An 18,766-nucleotide genomic window follows, 5' to 3' on the forward strand; every position below is an offset into this window, starting at 1 on the left:
AAACCCCAGATATTATTATTATTATTATAAAAGGCTGCCTTTCAAATGGCAACGTTTGCCGACATGCTGCACAAACTGCCTTCCCCTCAACACCCCCTCGCTTCCGTTTCATGTGTACAACGTGATGATAGAACCAGGGGCGAGGGTTGCAGTTTGTACAGTGTCAGCAAACAGAGTGTACAGAGTGTTAACCATATCTTCATGTGTACAACATGAAGCTACACGTGTGCAACACAGCCAGTAGGTGTGACGCCAAGAGAATCCACTGATATGTGGGCTTGATAACTCGGCGGTTCTTTCAAGAAAATAACCCACGGGTTGTGAATGCTGAGTAGAATAGAATTTGTCCCTTCCCTTGCCTTTCTCTCTTTTGTTTTTCCTACTCCTCCTTTAACATGCTAAATATTGTACCCTAATAAATGTTGCAGGCAGCAGGCCATGGTCAGGCAGCCGTACTCGCAAGGGACCCGTAGTGGCCCCCATTGCCTGCGACGATTCGCAGCCTGGTTGCTCTAGAGGTACGAAAGAGCCACATAGTCTAGATAATGTTACAAATTTTGTTCTACTGCAATAGACGTTTAATATTGTTTCAAAATACATTATACTGTGAGCACGCTATGGGTAGACCTCAGTGCCGTGAGAAAGGTTGCATCGGTTCTCGCTGCCTAAGAATTCTCGCAGACTGGTTCTTCCAAAAGCACGAGTGAAGTTGTAGTACTAGTTAATATACTACAATGACATTGCTCTTCTAGATTTTGCTTTAGGTATTAGTCATGATTGACGGAACATTGCTTCCCTTTCGGAGGCTCGGATTTCAGAATAGACAAAGAAATTCACAAACACAGGCCGATTACGGAGATATACATTAGCGGGGCTTGATGGTTGACCCGTTGTGTCGAGTGTGGTTATGGAAGGCCTCGTGGGATGTAGGCCCGTTGTTTGCTGGATTGAACGTTTCAGGTTCTTATTCACACTGGCATGTGCACAACACCGCGGCGAGGTGTGACGACAGGAGACAGTCCTGATATAGCTTGGTTGGATCACTTGCGGTTTTCTCAAGAATATGATGCGTAGGAGGAGAGTACTGAGTAGGATACTATTTATTTATCTATTTACTAAATCATTTGTCTATTTACTTCATTTATTTATTTAACGTGCTGTCGACGCCATTTGTGGCGTTGGTTGCAAGTTTGAAATGGCAGTCTCGAATGATGCATGATCGGGGTTGCTGGCGATGGAGACAGGGAGGGGATTTCATTGAGATGATGTATTCGGCACGTAGGAGTGGAAGTACATATTGGTCTGGCAGAATAGTACTTGAACTTTTAAGTTATGACCTACGTGGGATGAAAGGTCACAAGGTGGCCAGTAGATGCTCAGGTTTGGTAAATGCAAAAGGCGAGCAACAGTATCGAAGGCTTATATACTGTAATATTTATATTATTATGTGATTATTTGTCTAAATGTTGATCATGATTTGGGGTCATGTGCACGCAGCTCCGTCATTTCGTGCGAAAAAAAAATTGTATCTGACAGAAAAAATGATCAAAATCGACTCCCGGTACTATACAGCAGATTAAACACAGATTTCATGTTCCCTTTCATATTTCTCCCGATTTTACATGCTATTTCGTCCTCCCCGGTGCCAAGAAATCGTTACGATGTAACTTACAGGCGATATTGCTTACGCTTGAGATTTTTCGTTATCAATTAAATAACGTAAACTTCCTGCTTAAGTATATTAAAAATATGGACTCTTGAAATAAGTTTACGCGGACTATGTGGAAGTAGCGAAAAATTATTTTTGACAGCCCTGGAAAGGGGGTTGTTTATCCCATCTAATTAAACCAATTAAAGAAGCGGCTTCACTTCGACGTAGGTCACTTTAACGTGGGCCAGGAACCATACATCCCATACTTTGAATAAAGTGGACGCCGAACCAACACGAGAGGGAAAAAAAAACACAAGAAATCCACGAGCCCATCAACGAGCTCATACATTCAAATTTGGCCACGATGAAGTAAATCGTCAGCTTTGACTACGTTCTGATCCAAGGCCGCAACCAAGTGTACTTATAGCTTCACAGTCATCCTCGGAATTACAAGGTTCAGGAGGATTGTGAATCCTAAACTACAAACAATGGGTAAGCTCGTATGAATTGGTATGCTCACTGCAGACAGTACGCCCTGGATTCAGCACGATGGCCAGCCTGCTGACAGCGCCAAAGATAAGGCTGGCGCGACGGCGGCACGACAGAAGAAAGTCTCCACGCCGCGAGGTCTCAAGCGGGAGCACGACCGTCCAGAAGGTACGAAAGGAATGGCACATCGTTTCAGGGTCTTCGATGGTATAACGAGAAGCACTGACTTAAGGATCATGTTCTGGTACATAGAACAAGCCTGTAGAATAACTTATTGCTCTGTGGTTACCTGAGTGGGCCGTTAAATTTGAGCTTTTCACATAAACTTCCCCGGGCTGCGCTTAATCGTGGCTCCTGCGGCCGGATCTTGCTATATAACCAGTGACACATAAAAACATAAAGCGCCTGTCCTGTACATCAGTGTTCCTTCTTAGTCTTTGTCGATTTTCGCGCTAGCCAATTTTGAACATAAACACCCGCAGATCCAACATGACCATGCCTAACTTACGCCATGCCACTTCCAGTACACTCAGTGGCTTACCAGTACGCAGTTACGCTCTCTTATAGGGGTACTAAGATGAAAATCTTGTTTTCTTTTGCGTCAAATGAAAGGGCAAGCCCCCAGCAGCCCAGAGAATGCTCTGATCAGTGTGAATGATCAGTGTGATACAGTGGGAACTGAAACTAGATCTTAAAAACGTACTTTAATTGCTTTTTCATGGTGCACTCACCATGAAAAAGCAATTAAAATACGTTTTTAAAATCTAGTTTCAGTTCCTACTGTATCCTGACGTTACAACAAGGTATTAGCTTCTCGTCACGCACTCGCGCGAGGTGTCACGACGCTTCCACGGCCTCTACGCTCCGTTTGTAACGCCGAAGCCGCCATTTTGAGTGTCTTTGGTGACGTAAAAGCGGCCATTTTCAATGTTCGGGTTCCTCACTTCATCACAACCAGGTGCACTGGTAGACACTGGTGCGTGAAGTCACCAGAATTGACGCTGTAGCCTGACGTCGCATAGTGTCGATTTCAATAGGTGCGCCGCACGGAAATCGTCTTTAATGTCAAAATAAGATATCTTACCGGCCATTACTGAGCTTCAGATTGCGCAGCCCCGTCTGTGTATACAGGAATTTTGTATAGCAGTGAACTTCGAAAATTTGTCAGTACCCTGTTTCTGCCCGTATGGGGAAGACCTACAAGAAAAGATTGGTCAGACATGATCGTCGACGTTGGGGACATCATATCCTGTTATACAAAGTGGGAGGAAGAGATTTAAGATGAGACTTGAAAAGATACTTTTAAACGGGCTCATCTCAGCCTTGGGTGAATGACGAAATTGGGAGGTAGCTTTCTATATGCGGATTCCGACCGGGTGCATGGGATCTTCGCTATATCTTTGTTCGTTCACGGCCGATGTCTGTCGCATTATGATATGTGCAGCTAGAGATTGTTGTCGCGTTAGGCATGCCTACCCACAAATGAAAAAAAAAAAGTTGCTCATTGCTTAGAATGCCATTTTCTTTAACCGCAGGTCTGCCCAACGAAGACTCTAGTGACGATGACATCACGGAACCTGGGGAATTTAACCCTCAGGTAAGGAATCCCTACACAGCACACATATTTCGGTACTGCCGACGACTGCGCCAAATATAATGTTCCAACAGAGGAAATGAACGTTTACTGTTTAATCTGCACAGTTTGCAACCAATGCGGACTTAATCTTCTCTGCTTGGTCGGCTCTTGAGCCAGGATCCCTACATTCCGACACGCATACATATTATAAAGCTAAATAAAGAAAAAAAAACCATCACTAACTCCTTCCTTAATGCGCACGAAGGACTGAAAGCGTTTTACTTGCGCGACGCACTAGTTGCATTATGCACAGGCGTTTCCTACGGCAGAGAAAATTTGTAAGTGCGGAGGGTATGGACAAGACTAGGTATAATACTGGATGGAACGTTATCCCAAACAAGAATCGAGAAAGTGGAAGAATGGCGCTAATGGTAACTACTTTCTTACTGAAATATTTGTTTCGTGTTAGCGCTAACATGCATTTCTTAAATGAGCAAGTACACAAAAATTCTTGCATATTGGTTTTTGCGGTTGCAATGCGTAGCTATCGGCCCGCTTATTACGGCGGGAAGCCTCGCGTGCTCGAGCGCCTGACGGCTAATTATTTGGAGACGGTTTTATAGCGCCAGGTGGCAGTTGCGGTTTCAGGGAGCGCCGAGACAGACGAACCCAGATGTGTTTATGTGCAAACGCACTTAAGATCACACAAAACAGTAAGCACCGCGTTGACAACTCTTTTTAAGGGAAGCTACCTGGGTGCTGCCATAATCCCCTATAGGCGGTTGTAAATATGAGTGATCACCCCCAGGATACACTGCCGAGGCAATGACGTCAGCCTTTGTTCTCTCGCGCAAGCCCATAAAGGAGGTTCGCCCTCTCTCGGTTGAAAAGGTTTGCCAGGAGAGAACACTCGCAAGGAGCATGACAGCCAACACAAACTCGTGATGTATGCGGTTGATGGTTGTTTGCATTGGAACAAAGTTGGCGTCCATGTCGTGAGGTGGTGCGTTTCGCGTGTAATTGCGCGACGCGCACTTTATGGCTGAGTTTAAATATGTTCTAGGCAGTGTTAACCATTGATATTTTGTAGATGATGCGTGTGTGTTCCCACAAACCTATTGCAGAAGTTATCTCGCCTCCAAATTTTGCCAGTACTCCTTTAACGTAAAACAGCCCCGGCCAGTACTTAGACTCGTCCACACTTGCCGTTCACATTCATGACCGTCAGAATAGATTTTAAACCGCGGAGTATGCTAGGCTCTCTTTTATTTCATGCAAACTAACGTGCGCTGAACAGAATGGTCATCGACGCTTCTTACTGCATGCTACTATGCCGATAGTAAGGTTTAACCATGGGCGCAGAGCAGTTCTGCGGAATCCCGCAAGGGGCGGAAGGGTTAAGAAAGGAAAAATAGACAACCACCCGTTTGTAGCACGAAGCCACAAGGAAATTCATACGGATTTGTCGGAAATAACGCCTCTTAGTTACCGAAAAATCGTCCCCTACGAATTCAGATTACGCTCGGCGTCAGCCTGCACCTGACTTAGCTGCTCTCATCGACGCTCTTGAAGCACGTCTTCACCAGTGATTGTCTTCCATTGAGAACTCTATATTCCAGCACATGTCTACTGCGGAAAGTCGCGTCGCCAATCTCACGACACGTTTCTCCGAAATCATGTCGTCTTCTTCAATTGTCAAAGCTCCACCTGCCTTTCAAGGCAACGCGCGGCATCTTATTGAACTGCGTCCTACGGCAATACCAGTGGCTTTTCCCAACCCCACCTACCTTTGACGGCACAACGTCGTGGTCTGCATTCCATTTGAGTGTGTCGCTGACCTCCACTCCTGGTCACCGTACCACAAAGCCAAATTCCTCGTGGCTCAACTTGGTTCGGCTGCTGCCGAATTCTGGAGTTCCTGTCAGCCTACGATCGTTCCAGCTGCAAACGTCTAGCCTCGGCACTCGAGTCCCGCTATGCTGATGTCCATCTTCAGCACGTATATCTGACAGAATTACAGCACGTGCAACAAGGCAACAACAGCCTATAAGACCTTGCTACTCATGTCCAGAGCCTGTCATGGAAATGCGTCGTCGGTTGTCCAACCTCCACTGCCGACTTCATTGCTACTAAAGCTTTCATAGACGACATCACTGACCTCCACGTTCAGCTCTTCGTCTGTCTCTACCGCTGTTACGACTCGGGTCTGGCGGGTCACGTCAATGGTAGCTGGCCCCTGCCGGAGCACCCGTTAGCCCACCTTTTGCAGAGAGGAAGGCGCGTTCGTGCTAGATGGAATAGAGGTTTATTTAGGTAGAGACACGATACGAGATATCACGCGAGAGAGAGAGCTTTTTACAACAAGTCGTCGGCTTATAAAGCCCCAAGTCAGACAATCCTGAGGCACTCAAAACCGGTGTCCGCAGCTCCCACCAATCCGGTGACTTGCCATCTCGGCGTCCGGCCTCTAGAAAGGAGGCAATGAGTCACACAATACACTCGTAGGTCGAGGAGTCCAATTAGGGAACACCAGTGCACCACAAAACTCACGTGCCATGCCCCGACGACTCCGATCCTGCACGTCAGCAAGGAGGAAGTCCGAAAGGGGGGAGGGGAGGTGTCGTTGACCTCGGGGAAGATGGACAGCTTACTTGAGCACGTGAAAACCTTCATGTCTACGCTCAGGTAAAAGAATGTAGTGGTTTGGTGAGAACCCTTCGAGAGCTGCTATCCCATGCCGACAACAAAGGCAAGAAAAGGGCTGTCCAAGATCCTCCCGAAGTTTTGCTCGGAACCCGTCTATGGCGGCCTTCCACGCTCGCTCGACCCCGCGGGCGTAAGCATTCTAAAAAAATGCGGCGCTCTTTGTCTCCGTCGAAGTGCCTACTTATGGGTAAACCCTCTGACTGACAGGCCTACTTCACAGGATCACGCCCAATGGCGCCTGCCAAGAACTCTAGAGCCGGTCGTAACACCTCCCGCCTACAGTTCACGCTACCGTAGCTCTTGTCATGGAGGCTCACACAGTGGAACGCGTCAGTGCAGTGCCCTGCCTTCGCCCTCCTTCAAGTCATCAAACACGAGCGAGCCAAGGCCTTCGCTACGAAATACACCGTGACCACCTTCCAACCATTCGCTGCTATCATTGCAACGAGAATGGACATTACAGTCGAGACTGTGTGCATCGCCACCCTCGGTCGGTAAACCTCACGGTAGTCCCCCGAGGGAGGGATCCCGCGTAAAAGTCGTCAAGCCCCTCTCTTGTCGCTCGGCCCGTTCACAGACATGCCCACGTTGTAGGTCAACATGGATGAGTCACAGCAAAACGCCGAAGCATTAGTGGACACAGGTGCAGCTTTCAGTTTCGTAACACCGATTCTGCTCCCCACTCAGTGCCATCTGACGACGGCCATGGTCGCGCCAGCCGGCCTCCTGCTAACTGACGGAACTGGTCTGCCAAACCTTGGAAAAATATCGTTGACTGTAACTGCTTTCGGGGAAAGGCCTGAGTGTCCTTTACATTGTGGTGCAAAGCCTCTGCACACTCTTGATCTTGGGCTGCCACTGGTGCTGCACCACGGGCGTGCGCATTGACTTTAACTACGCTGGATCTGCAATAAGATTGCTCCCCCAGAGTCCACCACCTGACTTAGCTGAGACCAGATTGGAACATAAAGTGCTGTCCTCGCGTGGGCGCCCAATCTAAGTTGGCTAACCACGCGGCCACACGAACTCGCTCCTTTCTGTACAATGCCACTTCGTTGATGCGTACCTTATCCTACATTCATACTAAAGTACGCCGTCTCGCAGCGTCGACATGTGCGCTGACGTCTGCGCTTCTACCGAAGCCCCTCCAAAACGAACTTGTGCCCTTGCCACCACCGCTTTCCTGTACTGGCAACGCCTGCGGTAACTACACCTTTGTACTCTGCTGCGTGGGTACCAGTTTGTTGTGACATGAACGCATGCTTAGATACGGATGTTTTTGTTGACTGCGCTTTCTGCTCGAGACCTGGCGGTGATTTTGCCATCCCATGCGCCCTATTGCGCTCCTCCGCGTCTACGTTCACCGTGCTGGTATCCAACCTATCATACGGCTCATTGCGCTTAAACTCTAAAACTGTGTTGGCGTCTGGTGGAGCAGCCCTTCAACGCTGCTCAAGTCTTGCAACAGTTCAACACGGTACTTCTCGGCAGAATGGTGATGGTACCGCCGACTGAAATGAGTTTCATTTCGGTCCAAATTTAGTGGGGAGAGAAATTGCGAAAAAAAAGTTTCGCCGTAAGGGTGAAGCCGTCAATGCGATAGCAACAAGTCATAACGTTATCCGAAGTAGGGCTAGCAGCTAACTCTTTTGGGTCCAATTTCGGGTAACTTGTTTCATCTCCGCTTCAGCGATGTTCCTCGTCAGCGCTTGCGAGCTTTTACTCGCGGGTAGAAAATATGATGCCCGGAACGATGTTTAGATTTGAGCTTTATGCGGAACATGGCGGCGAAAGCGAAAACCCGTCGAGGAGAAAGTCCATATAATTTCTAAGACAATAAAAAAATATGCAAAAACCGTGGAGCGGACTCGCCTTTTTTCTTGAGAGCTGCATCGTCTCCGGTCGAATAACTGCTACCAAGATTGATTTCAGGCATACTTACTTGCGTAGGGAAGGCCTCGCTGCTGGTATTATGCGTGCTTTCTTGAATAAAGTTTCTCTTTTTTGTTTGCAGGCCGTGTATGACAAGGCGTTGAAGAAGGTAGATGGCTTAAAGGCAGCTATATTAGCTATCAACAACAACATTAGGGGAAACAAAACAACCAGGACCCATGAAATTACAGTTGGCAAGTTGTGCGCAGCAATTGATGAGTTCTGGTAAGTTTCATTCTTTCTTTACGTTGATTTATTAGATCTTATTTTTAGATGCCGCAGTGCACATGGTCAGGAATTGAGGACATGGACGTAGTTGAGGAAGCTGCCACCAGATGCCACTACAGGAGCTAAAATTGCGCGCGCGCTGCCCGCACCAGTGGCGAGGCGGACTCAATGAGGCATTGAAGCACCCCCTTCGTCTCATTCTCCCGCACACGCTCCCGAGCATTATATTCAGAAACTTTGTCAGCACCGCGATCTGTTTCGACACACCCAATACAATGCTGGAGCAGATGTGGGCTTTGGAAACAACAATAAGGCCGACAAAAACGACCGAGGAAGTTACGTGGCTTTAGACACACAATAAAGTAGCATGTCAATTGAAAGAGTGCTTCTCAGCCAATATAAAACCGGTAGTCATTTTTTGAAACCTCTTCTCTAAACTTTGCAGTCGAAGTTGAAACGGGCTAAAATGGGTCTAAATTGAGGCAGCTCTCATAGACTGTGTGGTGAAACCTTGAAATGGCCGGGGAAGGTAGTCGCTTTGTGGCACGGTATTAGAATTACGCCTGAAATGTTCTAGTGGTTCCCTAGTATCTGAAATCGGGAGTCGTTTTTAATATCGCATTGAGTTCGTGAGATATGATATTAAGTGCGGAACACTAGGGGGGCCGGTCAGTCGTAGGCTGTGATCGTATGCTGTCGTCGTAGCTTGGCGTAACGCAGGCAAAACCACATACAGCAGAGCCAGCTGTAGCATATTGAGCGCGCGCTCGCGCCTAATAAAAGTCTTCTTCCTCTTGTTAATCAATCTGCTGAATCAGGTGGTGTGTAGTGTGCGAGGCCCTTCCGTGGGGCTGAATGTGAATGCTTAAAACACGGAGTCGAGGTACCTGAGGGATAGGACAGCACTCAAGAAACAGCGACAAGCTCGCGCTCTCTCCGTCCTCCCAGCCTTCTTCTTCGTTCCCAAAAGACGTGCGCCGATTTGTACCGCCGCGCACTCTCTTCGTTCTCTTATCCTTCGATGCTAGAACACACGCGCCGATTTCTTCGGCGTGGGATGCAATAACTGATGGGCGAGGGAACGAGTACAGAGAGAGAAAGAAAGTTCTTGGAGAGGCGGGATTCGAACTCGCGTACCGACGATCCGAAGGCGGGCGTCGTAACCACTCGGCTATCCAGGCACGCTAGCAGCGCATAGCATAATATAGTATGGCAAAGAGGGCCGATATGGAAGTGACAGTTAGGATGAGAGAAACGAGGAGAAAAAGGTTAAGGGAGTAAAGCATGGCGTAGAAAGAAAGAGAAAGCGAGAAATAGAGAGAAAAAGGGAAAATAGAAAGAAAGAGGGAAAGAGAGAAAAAGGAAAGAAAGAGAAAAAAGTGGAAGCGAAAAATAGACAGAAATATAGAAAGAGCGAGAAAGAGATGTAGAGAGAAAGAAAGAAATAGAAATAAACACAGACTGAAAGCACATAGCCAGGAAGAGAGGAAAGAAGAAAATAAAAATAAAGAGAAATAAAGAGCCTGCCAGAGCCTGCCAGTGGAAGTGCCGAGCCTGCCAGGCTCGACACTTCCTCCAGGCTTGGCATGACTAGTGCAAAGGTGCCTTATTTTTTTTTTGGGTGCTTCCCATCCACTTACGGCGGGGCGCCCTGCCACCGCCGAGAGGTGGCACGGCGTGTACATGTCCCGAAATCCTGGGGATATCGGGACACATTAAAACACACGCACCTTATGCAACAACTGCAAGGAAACACAACGATTACACACAACAAACATCAACGTTATAGAAATTCTCACCAAAAATTTACACCATATAAACGGAGCGATCGATTTTATACAGGCAGACAGTTTTAAACCTAAAGCATATCGGGGCAAAATGTTTGTTCAAATATGTTACTGCGGGCGAATTATTGAATTGGCTGTTTCTTGGTGTTGGCATTAATGCAGCAGGGCAGGTACATATAATGTCAAGTATAATTTGAATCAACAGGGCGCTTTGTACGGCTACGGGAGCACGCGCGTGCGTGATTAGCTGCTTTATAGCGTCATTGCCGTGATCCGCAAGTTTTCGAAAGAAAGTGCGGTGCTTACTTAATTTAATGGCGCTGGATAGTCAGGCTTGGGACATCCAGTCGCCCAGAATGAAAACTATTTCTACGTGTATTCCTGAAGCGTGTCGCTGAGGCATGCCTCGTTTAGTGTATATAGGTTAAACGGGCGAGTACACTGTTCCTGTTGCTTCCGGAGAACGTAGCAATGGCGGAGTTTTCTCCACGCTGTACGCTAACTACATAAAATATGGTTTACCCATCCTAAAGCACTCCATATGAGTGCGCACTTGCGCCACTGTGTATAATATGGAGCAATTTAGGGCTTTATATGTATTAATTTGAACATTACTATGTATTTGGGATGCTTGTAATGTAAAATATTGTTTCTCACGGAGCTACCCTTTTGTGTGCGTGTGCGTTGTTTTTCCAGCGTAAATGAAGCAAGCAGTGCGGAAGAGCGAACGCGCATGCTAAACGCAGTGCGCGAAAAACTTGCCCAGACTTGTCCTACCTTTGTGTGGAAAGAGGTAAGAACTTGCAGCTGCAGCAAACCAACCTATTCAGGCGATTTCTAGCTACGGCAGTGGCGACGCACTGTGGGCTATGCCTGAAGCAGAGAGTTGAGCCAACGTTCTCGTCAGTCTGCAGTTACGATTTCGATCAGGCAGTGTATCGTGATGCTCTCAAGATAAATTTGCTTGTGAGTGGAAAGACAATACACGGTAAACCACTTCAGACACTTAAATGGGTTTTACCTTGTATGTACCCAACACCCTTACATCATAGGACAAAGGCGTCGTTCTGAAAAAAATCAAAACATCCATATCAGGGCGGGTTGGCAATTGTCTAAACGTCTTTATCACTGAAAAGCTAGAAGGAAGGAATGAAGAAAAAACTGCATTGGATGAGTGAGTTTCGGTCGTTTACTGACCCTGTTCTAGAAAATAAAGGCTGCAGGCCAGAGAAAATCAATAATCATGGCCTAGAGATAGAATACCACACATACACGCCTTACCGTAAACACAAACATAACATAGTTAACTCTTTCCGGCACGGTGGCCACCCCAGGTAACCACCATTTCTTCATTTTTCTTTCTCTTGAAGCACACCAACCCCTCGCATCAGATTTTATACGACACGCTTCTAAAGCTTTTGACATAGTGACACAGATGATGCCACTTCGTTTGGGCTTTAATGTTACGGGTTACGTCTGTTTTCATCCGGCTGCCGTCATCTTCAAGGCGCGCTACGTGATGGACCAGAGATACTTTTACAGAAACGATGGTATATCCGGTTCTTATTATGTTGATACCTTATGACAACATGTTGTGTAAATAGGTAATACTAAGGAATCCAGAATTTAAGAGCTGTACTCAGTCAGCGCCGAGCACTGTGTCGCTGAAGTTGGTGGTCACCTAGAGGGACCACCGTGCATGAAGGGTCTTAGAAGGCTGGTAGTATATTATTTTTTATTGGTGCTTAGAGGAGAAGTTTTGCGAAATACTTTAATGAGCTTTCAAGATTGAGATGGATGGGTGGTATATACAATGTCCCCGTGCTCCTGCAGGGAAAAAGCACTGTTTTGCAGCCTTGCACCGAAACTGACTGGTAGACCTTCACTGCATGGTGGCCACCTGAGGTGACCACCTCATATCTTTTGAACTAAAGGCGCCAATTTTTTTTCTGCTTGCGAGCAAATCACTTTCTCACAAAGAATTCACCGCTTTTCGCATGAAACTATGTTTCCTGCCAAAAATGCAGTTCTGTGCATGAAATAGTTTTAAGCACAAAGCGAACAGAACACCTGCGCTACACAACAATGCACCGACCATGTGGTATATATAGCCGTAGTATCTTGAGTGGCCGTTCAGTGCCGGTGGGGATATCCTGTTCTGCCGAATCAAACGAGAAACATTCGCGGAAGATGCGTAAATTTATAGTCGCCTTGTGGATAGCCTCAAATTGGACAGATTTGTTATGCCAAACGCGCCTAATATTCAACGCTTTTATAACTAGTGATTTCCTATCAACAGATGGCACTACTTTCTTATGGGCCTTGGGTATTTTATAAACCTATCTGGTTATGAGTCGTCATTGTCATCGACCTGCGGGGAACGAAGCAAGGTTGTTGTATATATTAGATGTGAACTTACATACGTGGAGCACCCAGTGCCACCTGACAATGGCAACCAGTACGTTTGCTTCATAGTGAAAACGAAGGAGCTTACCTTCACTCTTGTTGCTGTATATATTTCTCCTTCAAGTCGCTTTGATTTCAACCGCATGCATAACGTGTTAATATCAGCGCCTGGTCCCTGGATTTTCACTGGAGATTCTAATGCCCATCATCCACTATGGGGCAGCGTGAAGATCGATTCTAGGGGAAGAAGATTAGCATTATTTGCGACACAGCACAATGTATGCTGCCTCAGCGATTGTAGTCCAACATATCTGTGGGGAACTACATACAGCCGCTGCTTGGGCTTGGCCACGGTCTCTTGGCATTTGGAAAGACACATAAAATGGTTCGCGGATATGGAATCTCAAGGAAGTGACCATCTTCCTACTTATCTGAAGATAAAGGGACTATCCATGGGCACTTCTACCGCTCTCCGACGAACTACTGACTGGTCGGCGTTCCGGCTGCACATGAAGGAAACCTGGGGAGGTACGGTTCCGTCAGGTTTTGATAATGAGATTCGCAACGCCATAAAGGCTACGCGCACATTTCAGCCTTTCCCGAAATACAATGAAATTGAATCCGAATTACAGCGCCTACGGGCGATTCGCAGGCGCGCGGAAAGAAGATACAGACGAACCAAATCAATACACGACCTCAGAGAGGCACGACGGCTGCAAAAGAAGATTCAGCGCCGTATTGACGCACTTCAATGTGAAAGATGGAAGCTATTCTGTGAGTCCTTGGATCCACGTCAGCGGTTGTCTAAAATATGGAGTACCGTTCGCGGACTTCGTGATCTACCGCATCAGCGTTTCCCTTTCAAGTCTCTCGCTCTGAAGCAGGGTCGAAGAGAGATTGAGGTGGCTGAAGAATTCTGCGCGAAAGTGATTGGCACTCAGGCTACATGTGCACCTATACAATGCGTCACTCCTGCCTCTCGGGACTCCCGCATGGACCTCATGTACTCAGTGGAGGAGCTTGAAGCGGCACTGGCAAGGTGCAGGCGCTCATCATCTCTGTGGCCTGACGGTGTGACGTATTCAGCGCTCGGAAACCTTGGAGAGAAGGCGCGACACGTGCTCCTAAAGTATGTACAACTAGTCCTAGAGGAAGGGTTTGGTTCCGCCAGAATGGAAGTGCAGCCGCTTGGTTCCGCTTCTTACACCTGGCAAATTGCCGCTAGATCTGTCATCATAACGACCCACTGCTCTAGCCAGCTGCATTGGGAAGATTATCTGGAATCGGGGAGGTATCTGGAATGCTACAACGTTTACCCAGACTCTATGGCAGGCTTCTGACGTTGGCGCTCGTCTACTGACAATGGGATTGACTTAGTCACGTTTGTCCAACATCAGAAACGCCTTAAAAGCCTCAAAGCAGCATTGTTCCACGATATGAAAGGTGCCTACGACAATGTAACGCATGGTGCAACAATAGATGCGTTGACTGAAGTCGGAATTGGTGGCCGAACATTCGAATGGATACGCAGCTATTTGACTGGTAGAAGTTGTTTCATGGTCACTGAGGCAGGCGCCACATCTTAACAGACACGACGTGGAGTGCCACATTGTGGTGTGTTAAGCCTGACACTATTTAACCTTGTGCCCATTGGCCTCACGAAATGTTTGCCCAATACAGTCAATGTGTCTATTTATGCAGACATCTGCATGTGGGCATCTGCAGTGACACGCCTACAAATACGAGACCGGATACAAAAGGCAGCTACGCTGTCCGCGTTGTACTTGAAAAATCAGTCTAGAACTGTCACCGGAGAAGCGCTGCCTTGTCGCATTTACACGCAAGACAATGTGGCAGTACACAATAACGATCAATGGGCAAGCAGTTGCCCACGACCGGAAGCACCGCTTTTTAGGCGTAATGTTTGACCACGATTTATCATGGACGCCACACGTTTTGTACTTCAAGAGTCGGCTGACTACCATAGCGCACCTTCTCAAGTTTCTGGTTGGAAGTCGTGGGGCACATCAGTAAGGTCTATGCTGCAGCTCTACAATGCCTTATTTCTCGGTTTTGCGAGATACAGTCTTCCTGTGATGGGAAATAGCTGCAAAACAAATTTGCATGCACTCCAGGGCCTTGCCAGCTAAAGCTCTCAGGCAGGCTCATAGCCAGGAATTTTTTCTGGGGGGGGGGGGGGGGCACTTGCTGAAAACTTTGACTATTTGAGAAAAACGCCCCTTTTCATTATTTAGTTCTGGTAAAAACACCTACTTCACTAAAATGGCGGGCCGGGGGGGGGGGGGGGAGGGCTAGGGCACCCCTTCTGGCTACGGGCCTGCCAAGGGTACATATCTACTGTAGGTGATAACTTTCTTGAAAAGGTAAGTTAAGTTGATGGCTCGCTGACATATTCATCTGGGGCCATGCCTTGCTACCGGGGATGCTTCGAGAATTTCACGTTTCCTTCGGCGCTGTCCCTAACACCTACCGCTGATGAAAGAGTGGCCTGCAGTTCTTTCTGGTGCCTAATTCTCGCCGCATTTGCGGTTGTCAAACAACGAGGACTTTCTAGTTTTTGTTCAGGGCACGCAGCATTCATAATTTTATGGATGCTGTCCAGATACTGGCAGGCATATCTTGGAAAGCCGATCGTCGCAAAGAACGACTAAGCACGAGTAATCTTTATTTTGTTTCAGGACACCGGCAGAAGTTCCTTCAGGAAGCCTGGTGGGAAAAAGAGAACTTCCTCGGCTCAAGGAGTCTATGGCAAGCTCGAGGTTTGTTGGCATGCTCGGGAACGAGGGATACTGAACAAGTTGGAAAAAACAAAAGTTCGATGCATTGCTTAGAGAAACCTCTTATTTAGACGCAAGCAAATGCGCTTAAACCAACAACAATAGTTATATTTACTTAAATAAGAGTATTCAAGCAATAGCCTTCCATGTCGCACTGGTATCAGGAAAGTAAAAGGCAATAACCACACAGCCTAACTTTACAAATCTTACCGCACATGTACGAATATCGTAGCAATATATCCCTTTTCCTATTGTCCTTCCCTAGCGTCCTAATTTCATCGTGCATGTAAGTATCTCCTCTCTGGCATTTTCAAGATGATCACGTGCTCCTTTTATTGGCGAATATGGCCGCTTATGACGCATCTAGCAGCAAGAAAACTGACCTCTATAATCTTTGCCACTGACCTACCTACAGATGGCACAAGCGCTGTGCAGAAAAAGGGGGTGGGTGGAGGGTTAGGTGAAGCGTGCGTTCTACAGTCCCACCACCGGGAGTAGCGGAACCGCTGCTCCCCGGAGCAAAAAAATCGTAAAAGGCGGTGCTTGCCTTTATCTCGTCAGTAATCAACAGTGATTCCGGGGGCTAAATCACGTGAGATAGCTCCTAGTTTCGTGCGCTCCATCACTGAGACCCTAACGTAAATTGCAGCTCGCTACATCTGAATGGCGCGAGTTACCTTGAAGTAAGCAAATCTACTCTAGGAGTAGTGAACAACGCGCAGCGTTTGCTCGCTTGTGCTGGCGCTGTTTATCGTGCCTGTACTGTACAGCTAGTGCTCGCGGTCAGCGAGTGAGACTTGTTCGTGTTCGACTGTGCGCACCTAGCACCATGCTCGTTAATTAGTGAGTCAATGTTTAGTGCAATATAGGCCGGATAAAACTTGACCTTATTTTGCACAGCTCTCTAATACATCCCAAATGCAAACAGCGTCTCCCGCGAAACTGCGAACTTTTGTATTTTTGAATTTTTTTTCGTTACCATTCCGTTTTTACTACTCGCCCCCCCGGTGTAGTGTAGCAAACCACGAGTTTCTATTTCTGTTAGCTGTCCTGACGTTTCCGGCATGTCCAACTTGCCGAAGTTGCGTCAAAGTTGACATTTGTTTTACTTGTTTTCGTGCATTCCAGAAATTGTGGTCTGCCACCGACAAAAACTCACAGTCGGCCATGGATATAATGAAAAAGTGCCTCATGGCTACTTATACGGAGCGCCATGCAACAGCGGTTTCTCGTCTGCCCGCATTTCTCTTGGATGAAGAGATCGTAAGTATAAATGCATACTACTACTACTACTACTGCTACTACTACTACTACTGCACTGATGGCGCGGCAACGGAAGGTCTGTGTCGACCAGAGCGGGCATTCGATGAAGGCTCAGTTGTGTTCCAATCGTAGATTAGCAATCACCGCTCTACGCCAGAGACTAGCGCTCGTTCAACGAGTCGGTCTGCTGTTTCAATCAATGAATAAATGAACAAATTAATCAGTGAATTAATTAATCAACGAATCAATTAAACGTTAATTAGTTCAATCAGTCAATCATTTTTTATTTCACAGTACACTTTGCAAAATCAGGATATGGATGAGGTTCCATAGTACTGAATTCCAAATCTGTTATTGGAATTGATACCACTTGTGGCAGTGCGTACATTATCCTGTCTGAGAGGCTGTAAAAGGTAGGCGACACTGCCTCCTCGTAATCGCTCGCACTCGGCCTAAACAACACTCCTAGCGCCACTTGAATGTAGTCGGAGCGGCAAAAATGGCGCACCCCTGTGGAAGTAACCAATTCGTGTCAGGGAGCTCGCAATTTTAGTGGAAGCCCGACTTTGTTAGTAGGCAAGTTGCTTTCCCTTGTATCCCAGCTCACCTCGGTACTACGTCCTTGATAGTGGTCGTCGCATGGCGCAAACGTCTTTCGAACGGCAACGCTGCCTGATAGTTGCGTCAGGGGGAAACGTTCCTCCACTTTTATTTTTGCCAAATGATGTTCGGGAATGCACATAATGACGACGATCACGATGATATTAACACTTCTATAACTTAGGCTAGTATAAAGGAGACCCCGCCGTCATAATTAAATGGGCTCTGCAACACTTTTAACAGCGAGGTTGTTTAGGCCGAGGATTGCTCCGTGACGCGTGAACGGAAGTATCAACACCATGGAGCGGCACGCGCTTTCTTCCTCCTCTTCCTCTTCTGCTTGCTCCAAGAGCACGTGCGTCGATTTGACCAACGTGGGATGCAATAACTCTGATGGGCAAGAGAACGAGTACAGAGAGAAAGCGAGAGAGAGAGAGAGAGAAAAAAAGAGAAAGAGTGAAATTCTTGGCGAAAAAGATTTCTTGACGAGGCGGGATTCGACCCCGTGTACCCACGATCAGAAGGCGAGCCTCGTAACGATTCGGCCATCCAGGCGCGCGAGCAGAGCATAGCACAGCCTTGCATAGTATAGTATAGCAAAGGGCTGCGAAAGGGAAGTGTGAAGAGGAGGAAAAGAGTAGGAGAGAGTAAATGATAGCATAGAAAGAATAAAAGAGAGAGAAATAGATAGAAAGAAAGAAGCAAGCGAGTAATACAGAGGTAGAATCAAAGAGAGAGAGAGAGAAAGAGCAAGGAAGAGAAATAAATAGGCAGAGAGAGAGAAAGGAAGAAATAGAAATAAACATACACAAAAAAGACAGAAACAAAAACTGAGAGAAGAGAAGAAGAAACAAAGAGAGGAAGAAAGAAAAATATAAAAGAAACAAATGCCACCCAACTTCGCACTTCATTCACGCTTGGCACCACTAGTGCGACGCCAACATTTTTTTAGCATTGTCAGAAAAGACTGCCGATCGGCAGTCGAGGCTCCTGAGAACGTGTAAGCCAAATATTATAGAGCAGCAGGCGGCCTGGAACTTGCAATTCATTTTCAATGTAAGCTAGACATCGCTCGCTTTTCTATAGACAAATGACGCCATAATACAAGATAACCACGTCATAAAGACAAAGTCAACTGCCATTGACTTATTTGGGCATCGTCAGCTGCATAGTTCCTGCTGCCGCCGGAATGCCGGGACGTGTCCGCTGTGCACTCTATAGTGCCAGGATTATACAGAGTGTAGAATTACACCAGAGTGCTCGCGATCACACTGAAAGTAAATCGCGCGTTGAAAGGAAAGAAAGCACTCAAGGTCAAAACGCGCGCTGT

The 18,766-nt window shown here is 47.0% G+C and overlaps 1 protein-coding gene across 4 annotated transcripts in view; it reads left to right on the forward strand.

Moving 5' to 3' along the window:
* LOC119396033 (uncharacterized) overlaps positions 1 to 18,766 on the forward strand; it is an 88,167-nt gene that overhangs the window by 18,745 nt on the left and 50,656 nt on the right. For 2 of the 4 annotated variants that reach the window (XM_049416879.1, XM_049416881.1), the window contains exons 7-12: positions 429 to 518; positions 3,676 to 3,737; positions 8,437 to 8,579; positions 11,066 to 11,162; positions 15,475 to 15,555; positions 16,702 to 16,836. In XM_049416879.1, coding sequence (XP_049272836.1) covers positions 429 to 518; positions 3,676 to 3,737; positions 8,437 to 8,579; positions 11,066 to 11,162; positions 15,475 to 15,555; positions 16,702 to 16,836 — 608 coding nt within the window. The remainder of the gene's footprint in view (positions 1 to 428; positions 519 to 3,675; positions 3,738 to 8,436; positions 8,580 to 11,065; positions 11,163 to 15,474; positions 15,556 to 16,701; positions 16,837 to 18,766) is intronic. The other 2 variants (XM_049416878.1, XM_049416880.1) reach the window with 1 other exon arrangement.

Source organism: Rhipicephalus sanguineus, chromosome 6, assembly GCF_013339695.2.
Source record: "Rhipicephalus sanguineus isolate Rsan-2018 chromosome 6, BIME_Rsan_1.4, whole genome shotgun sequence".
Lineage (NCBI taxonomy): Eukaryota > Metazoa > Arthropoda > Arachnida > Ixodida > Ixodidae > Rhipicephalus > Rhipicephalus sanguineus.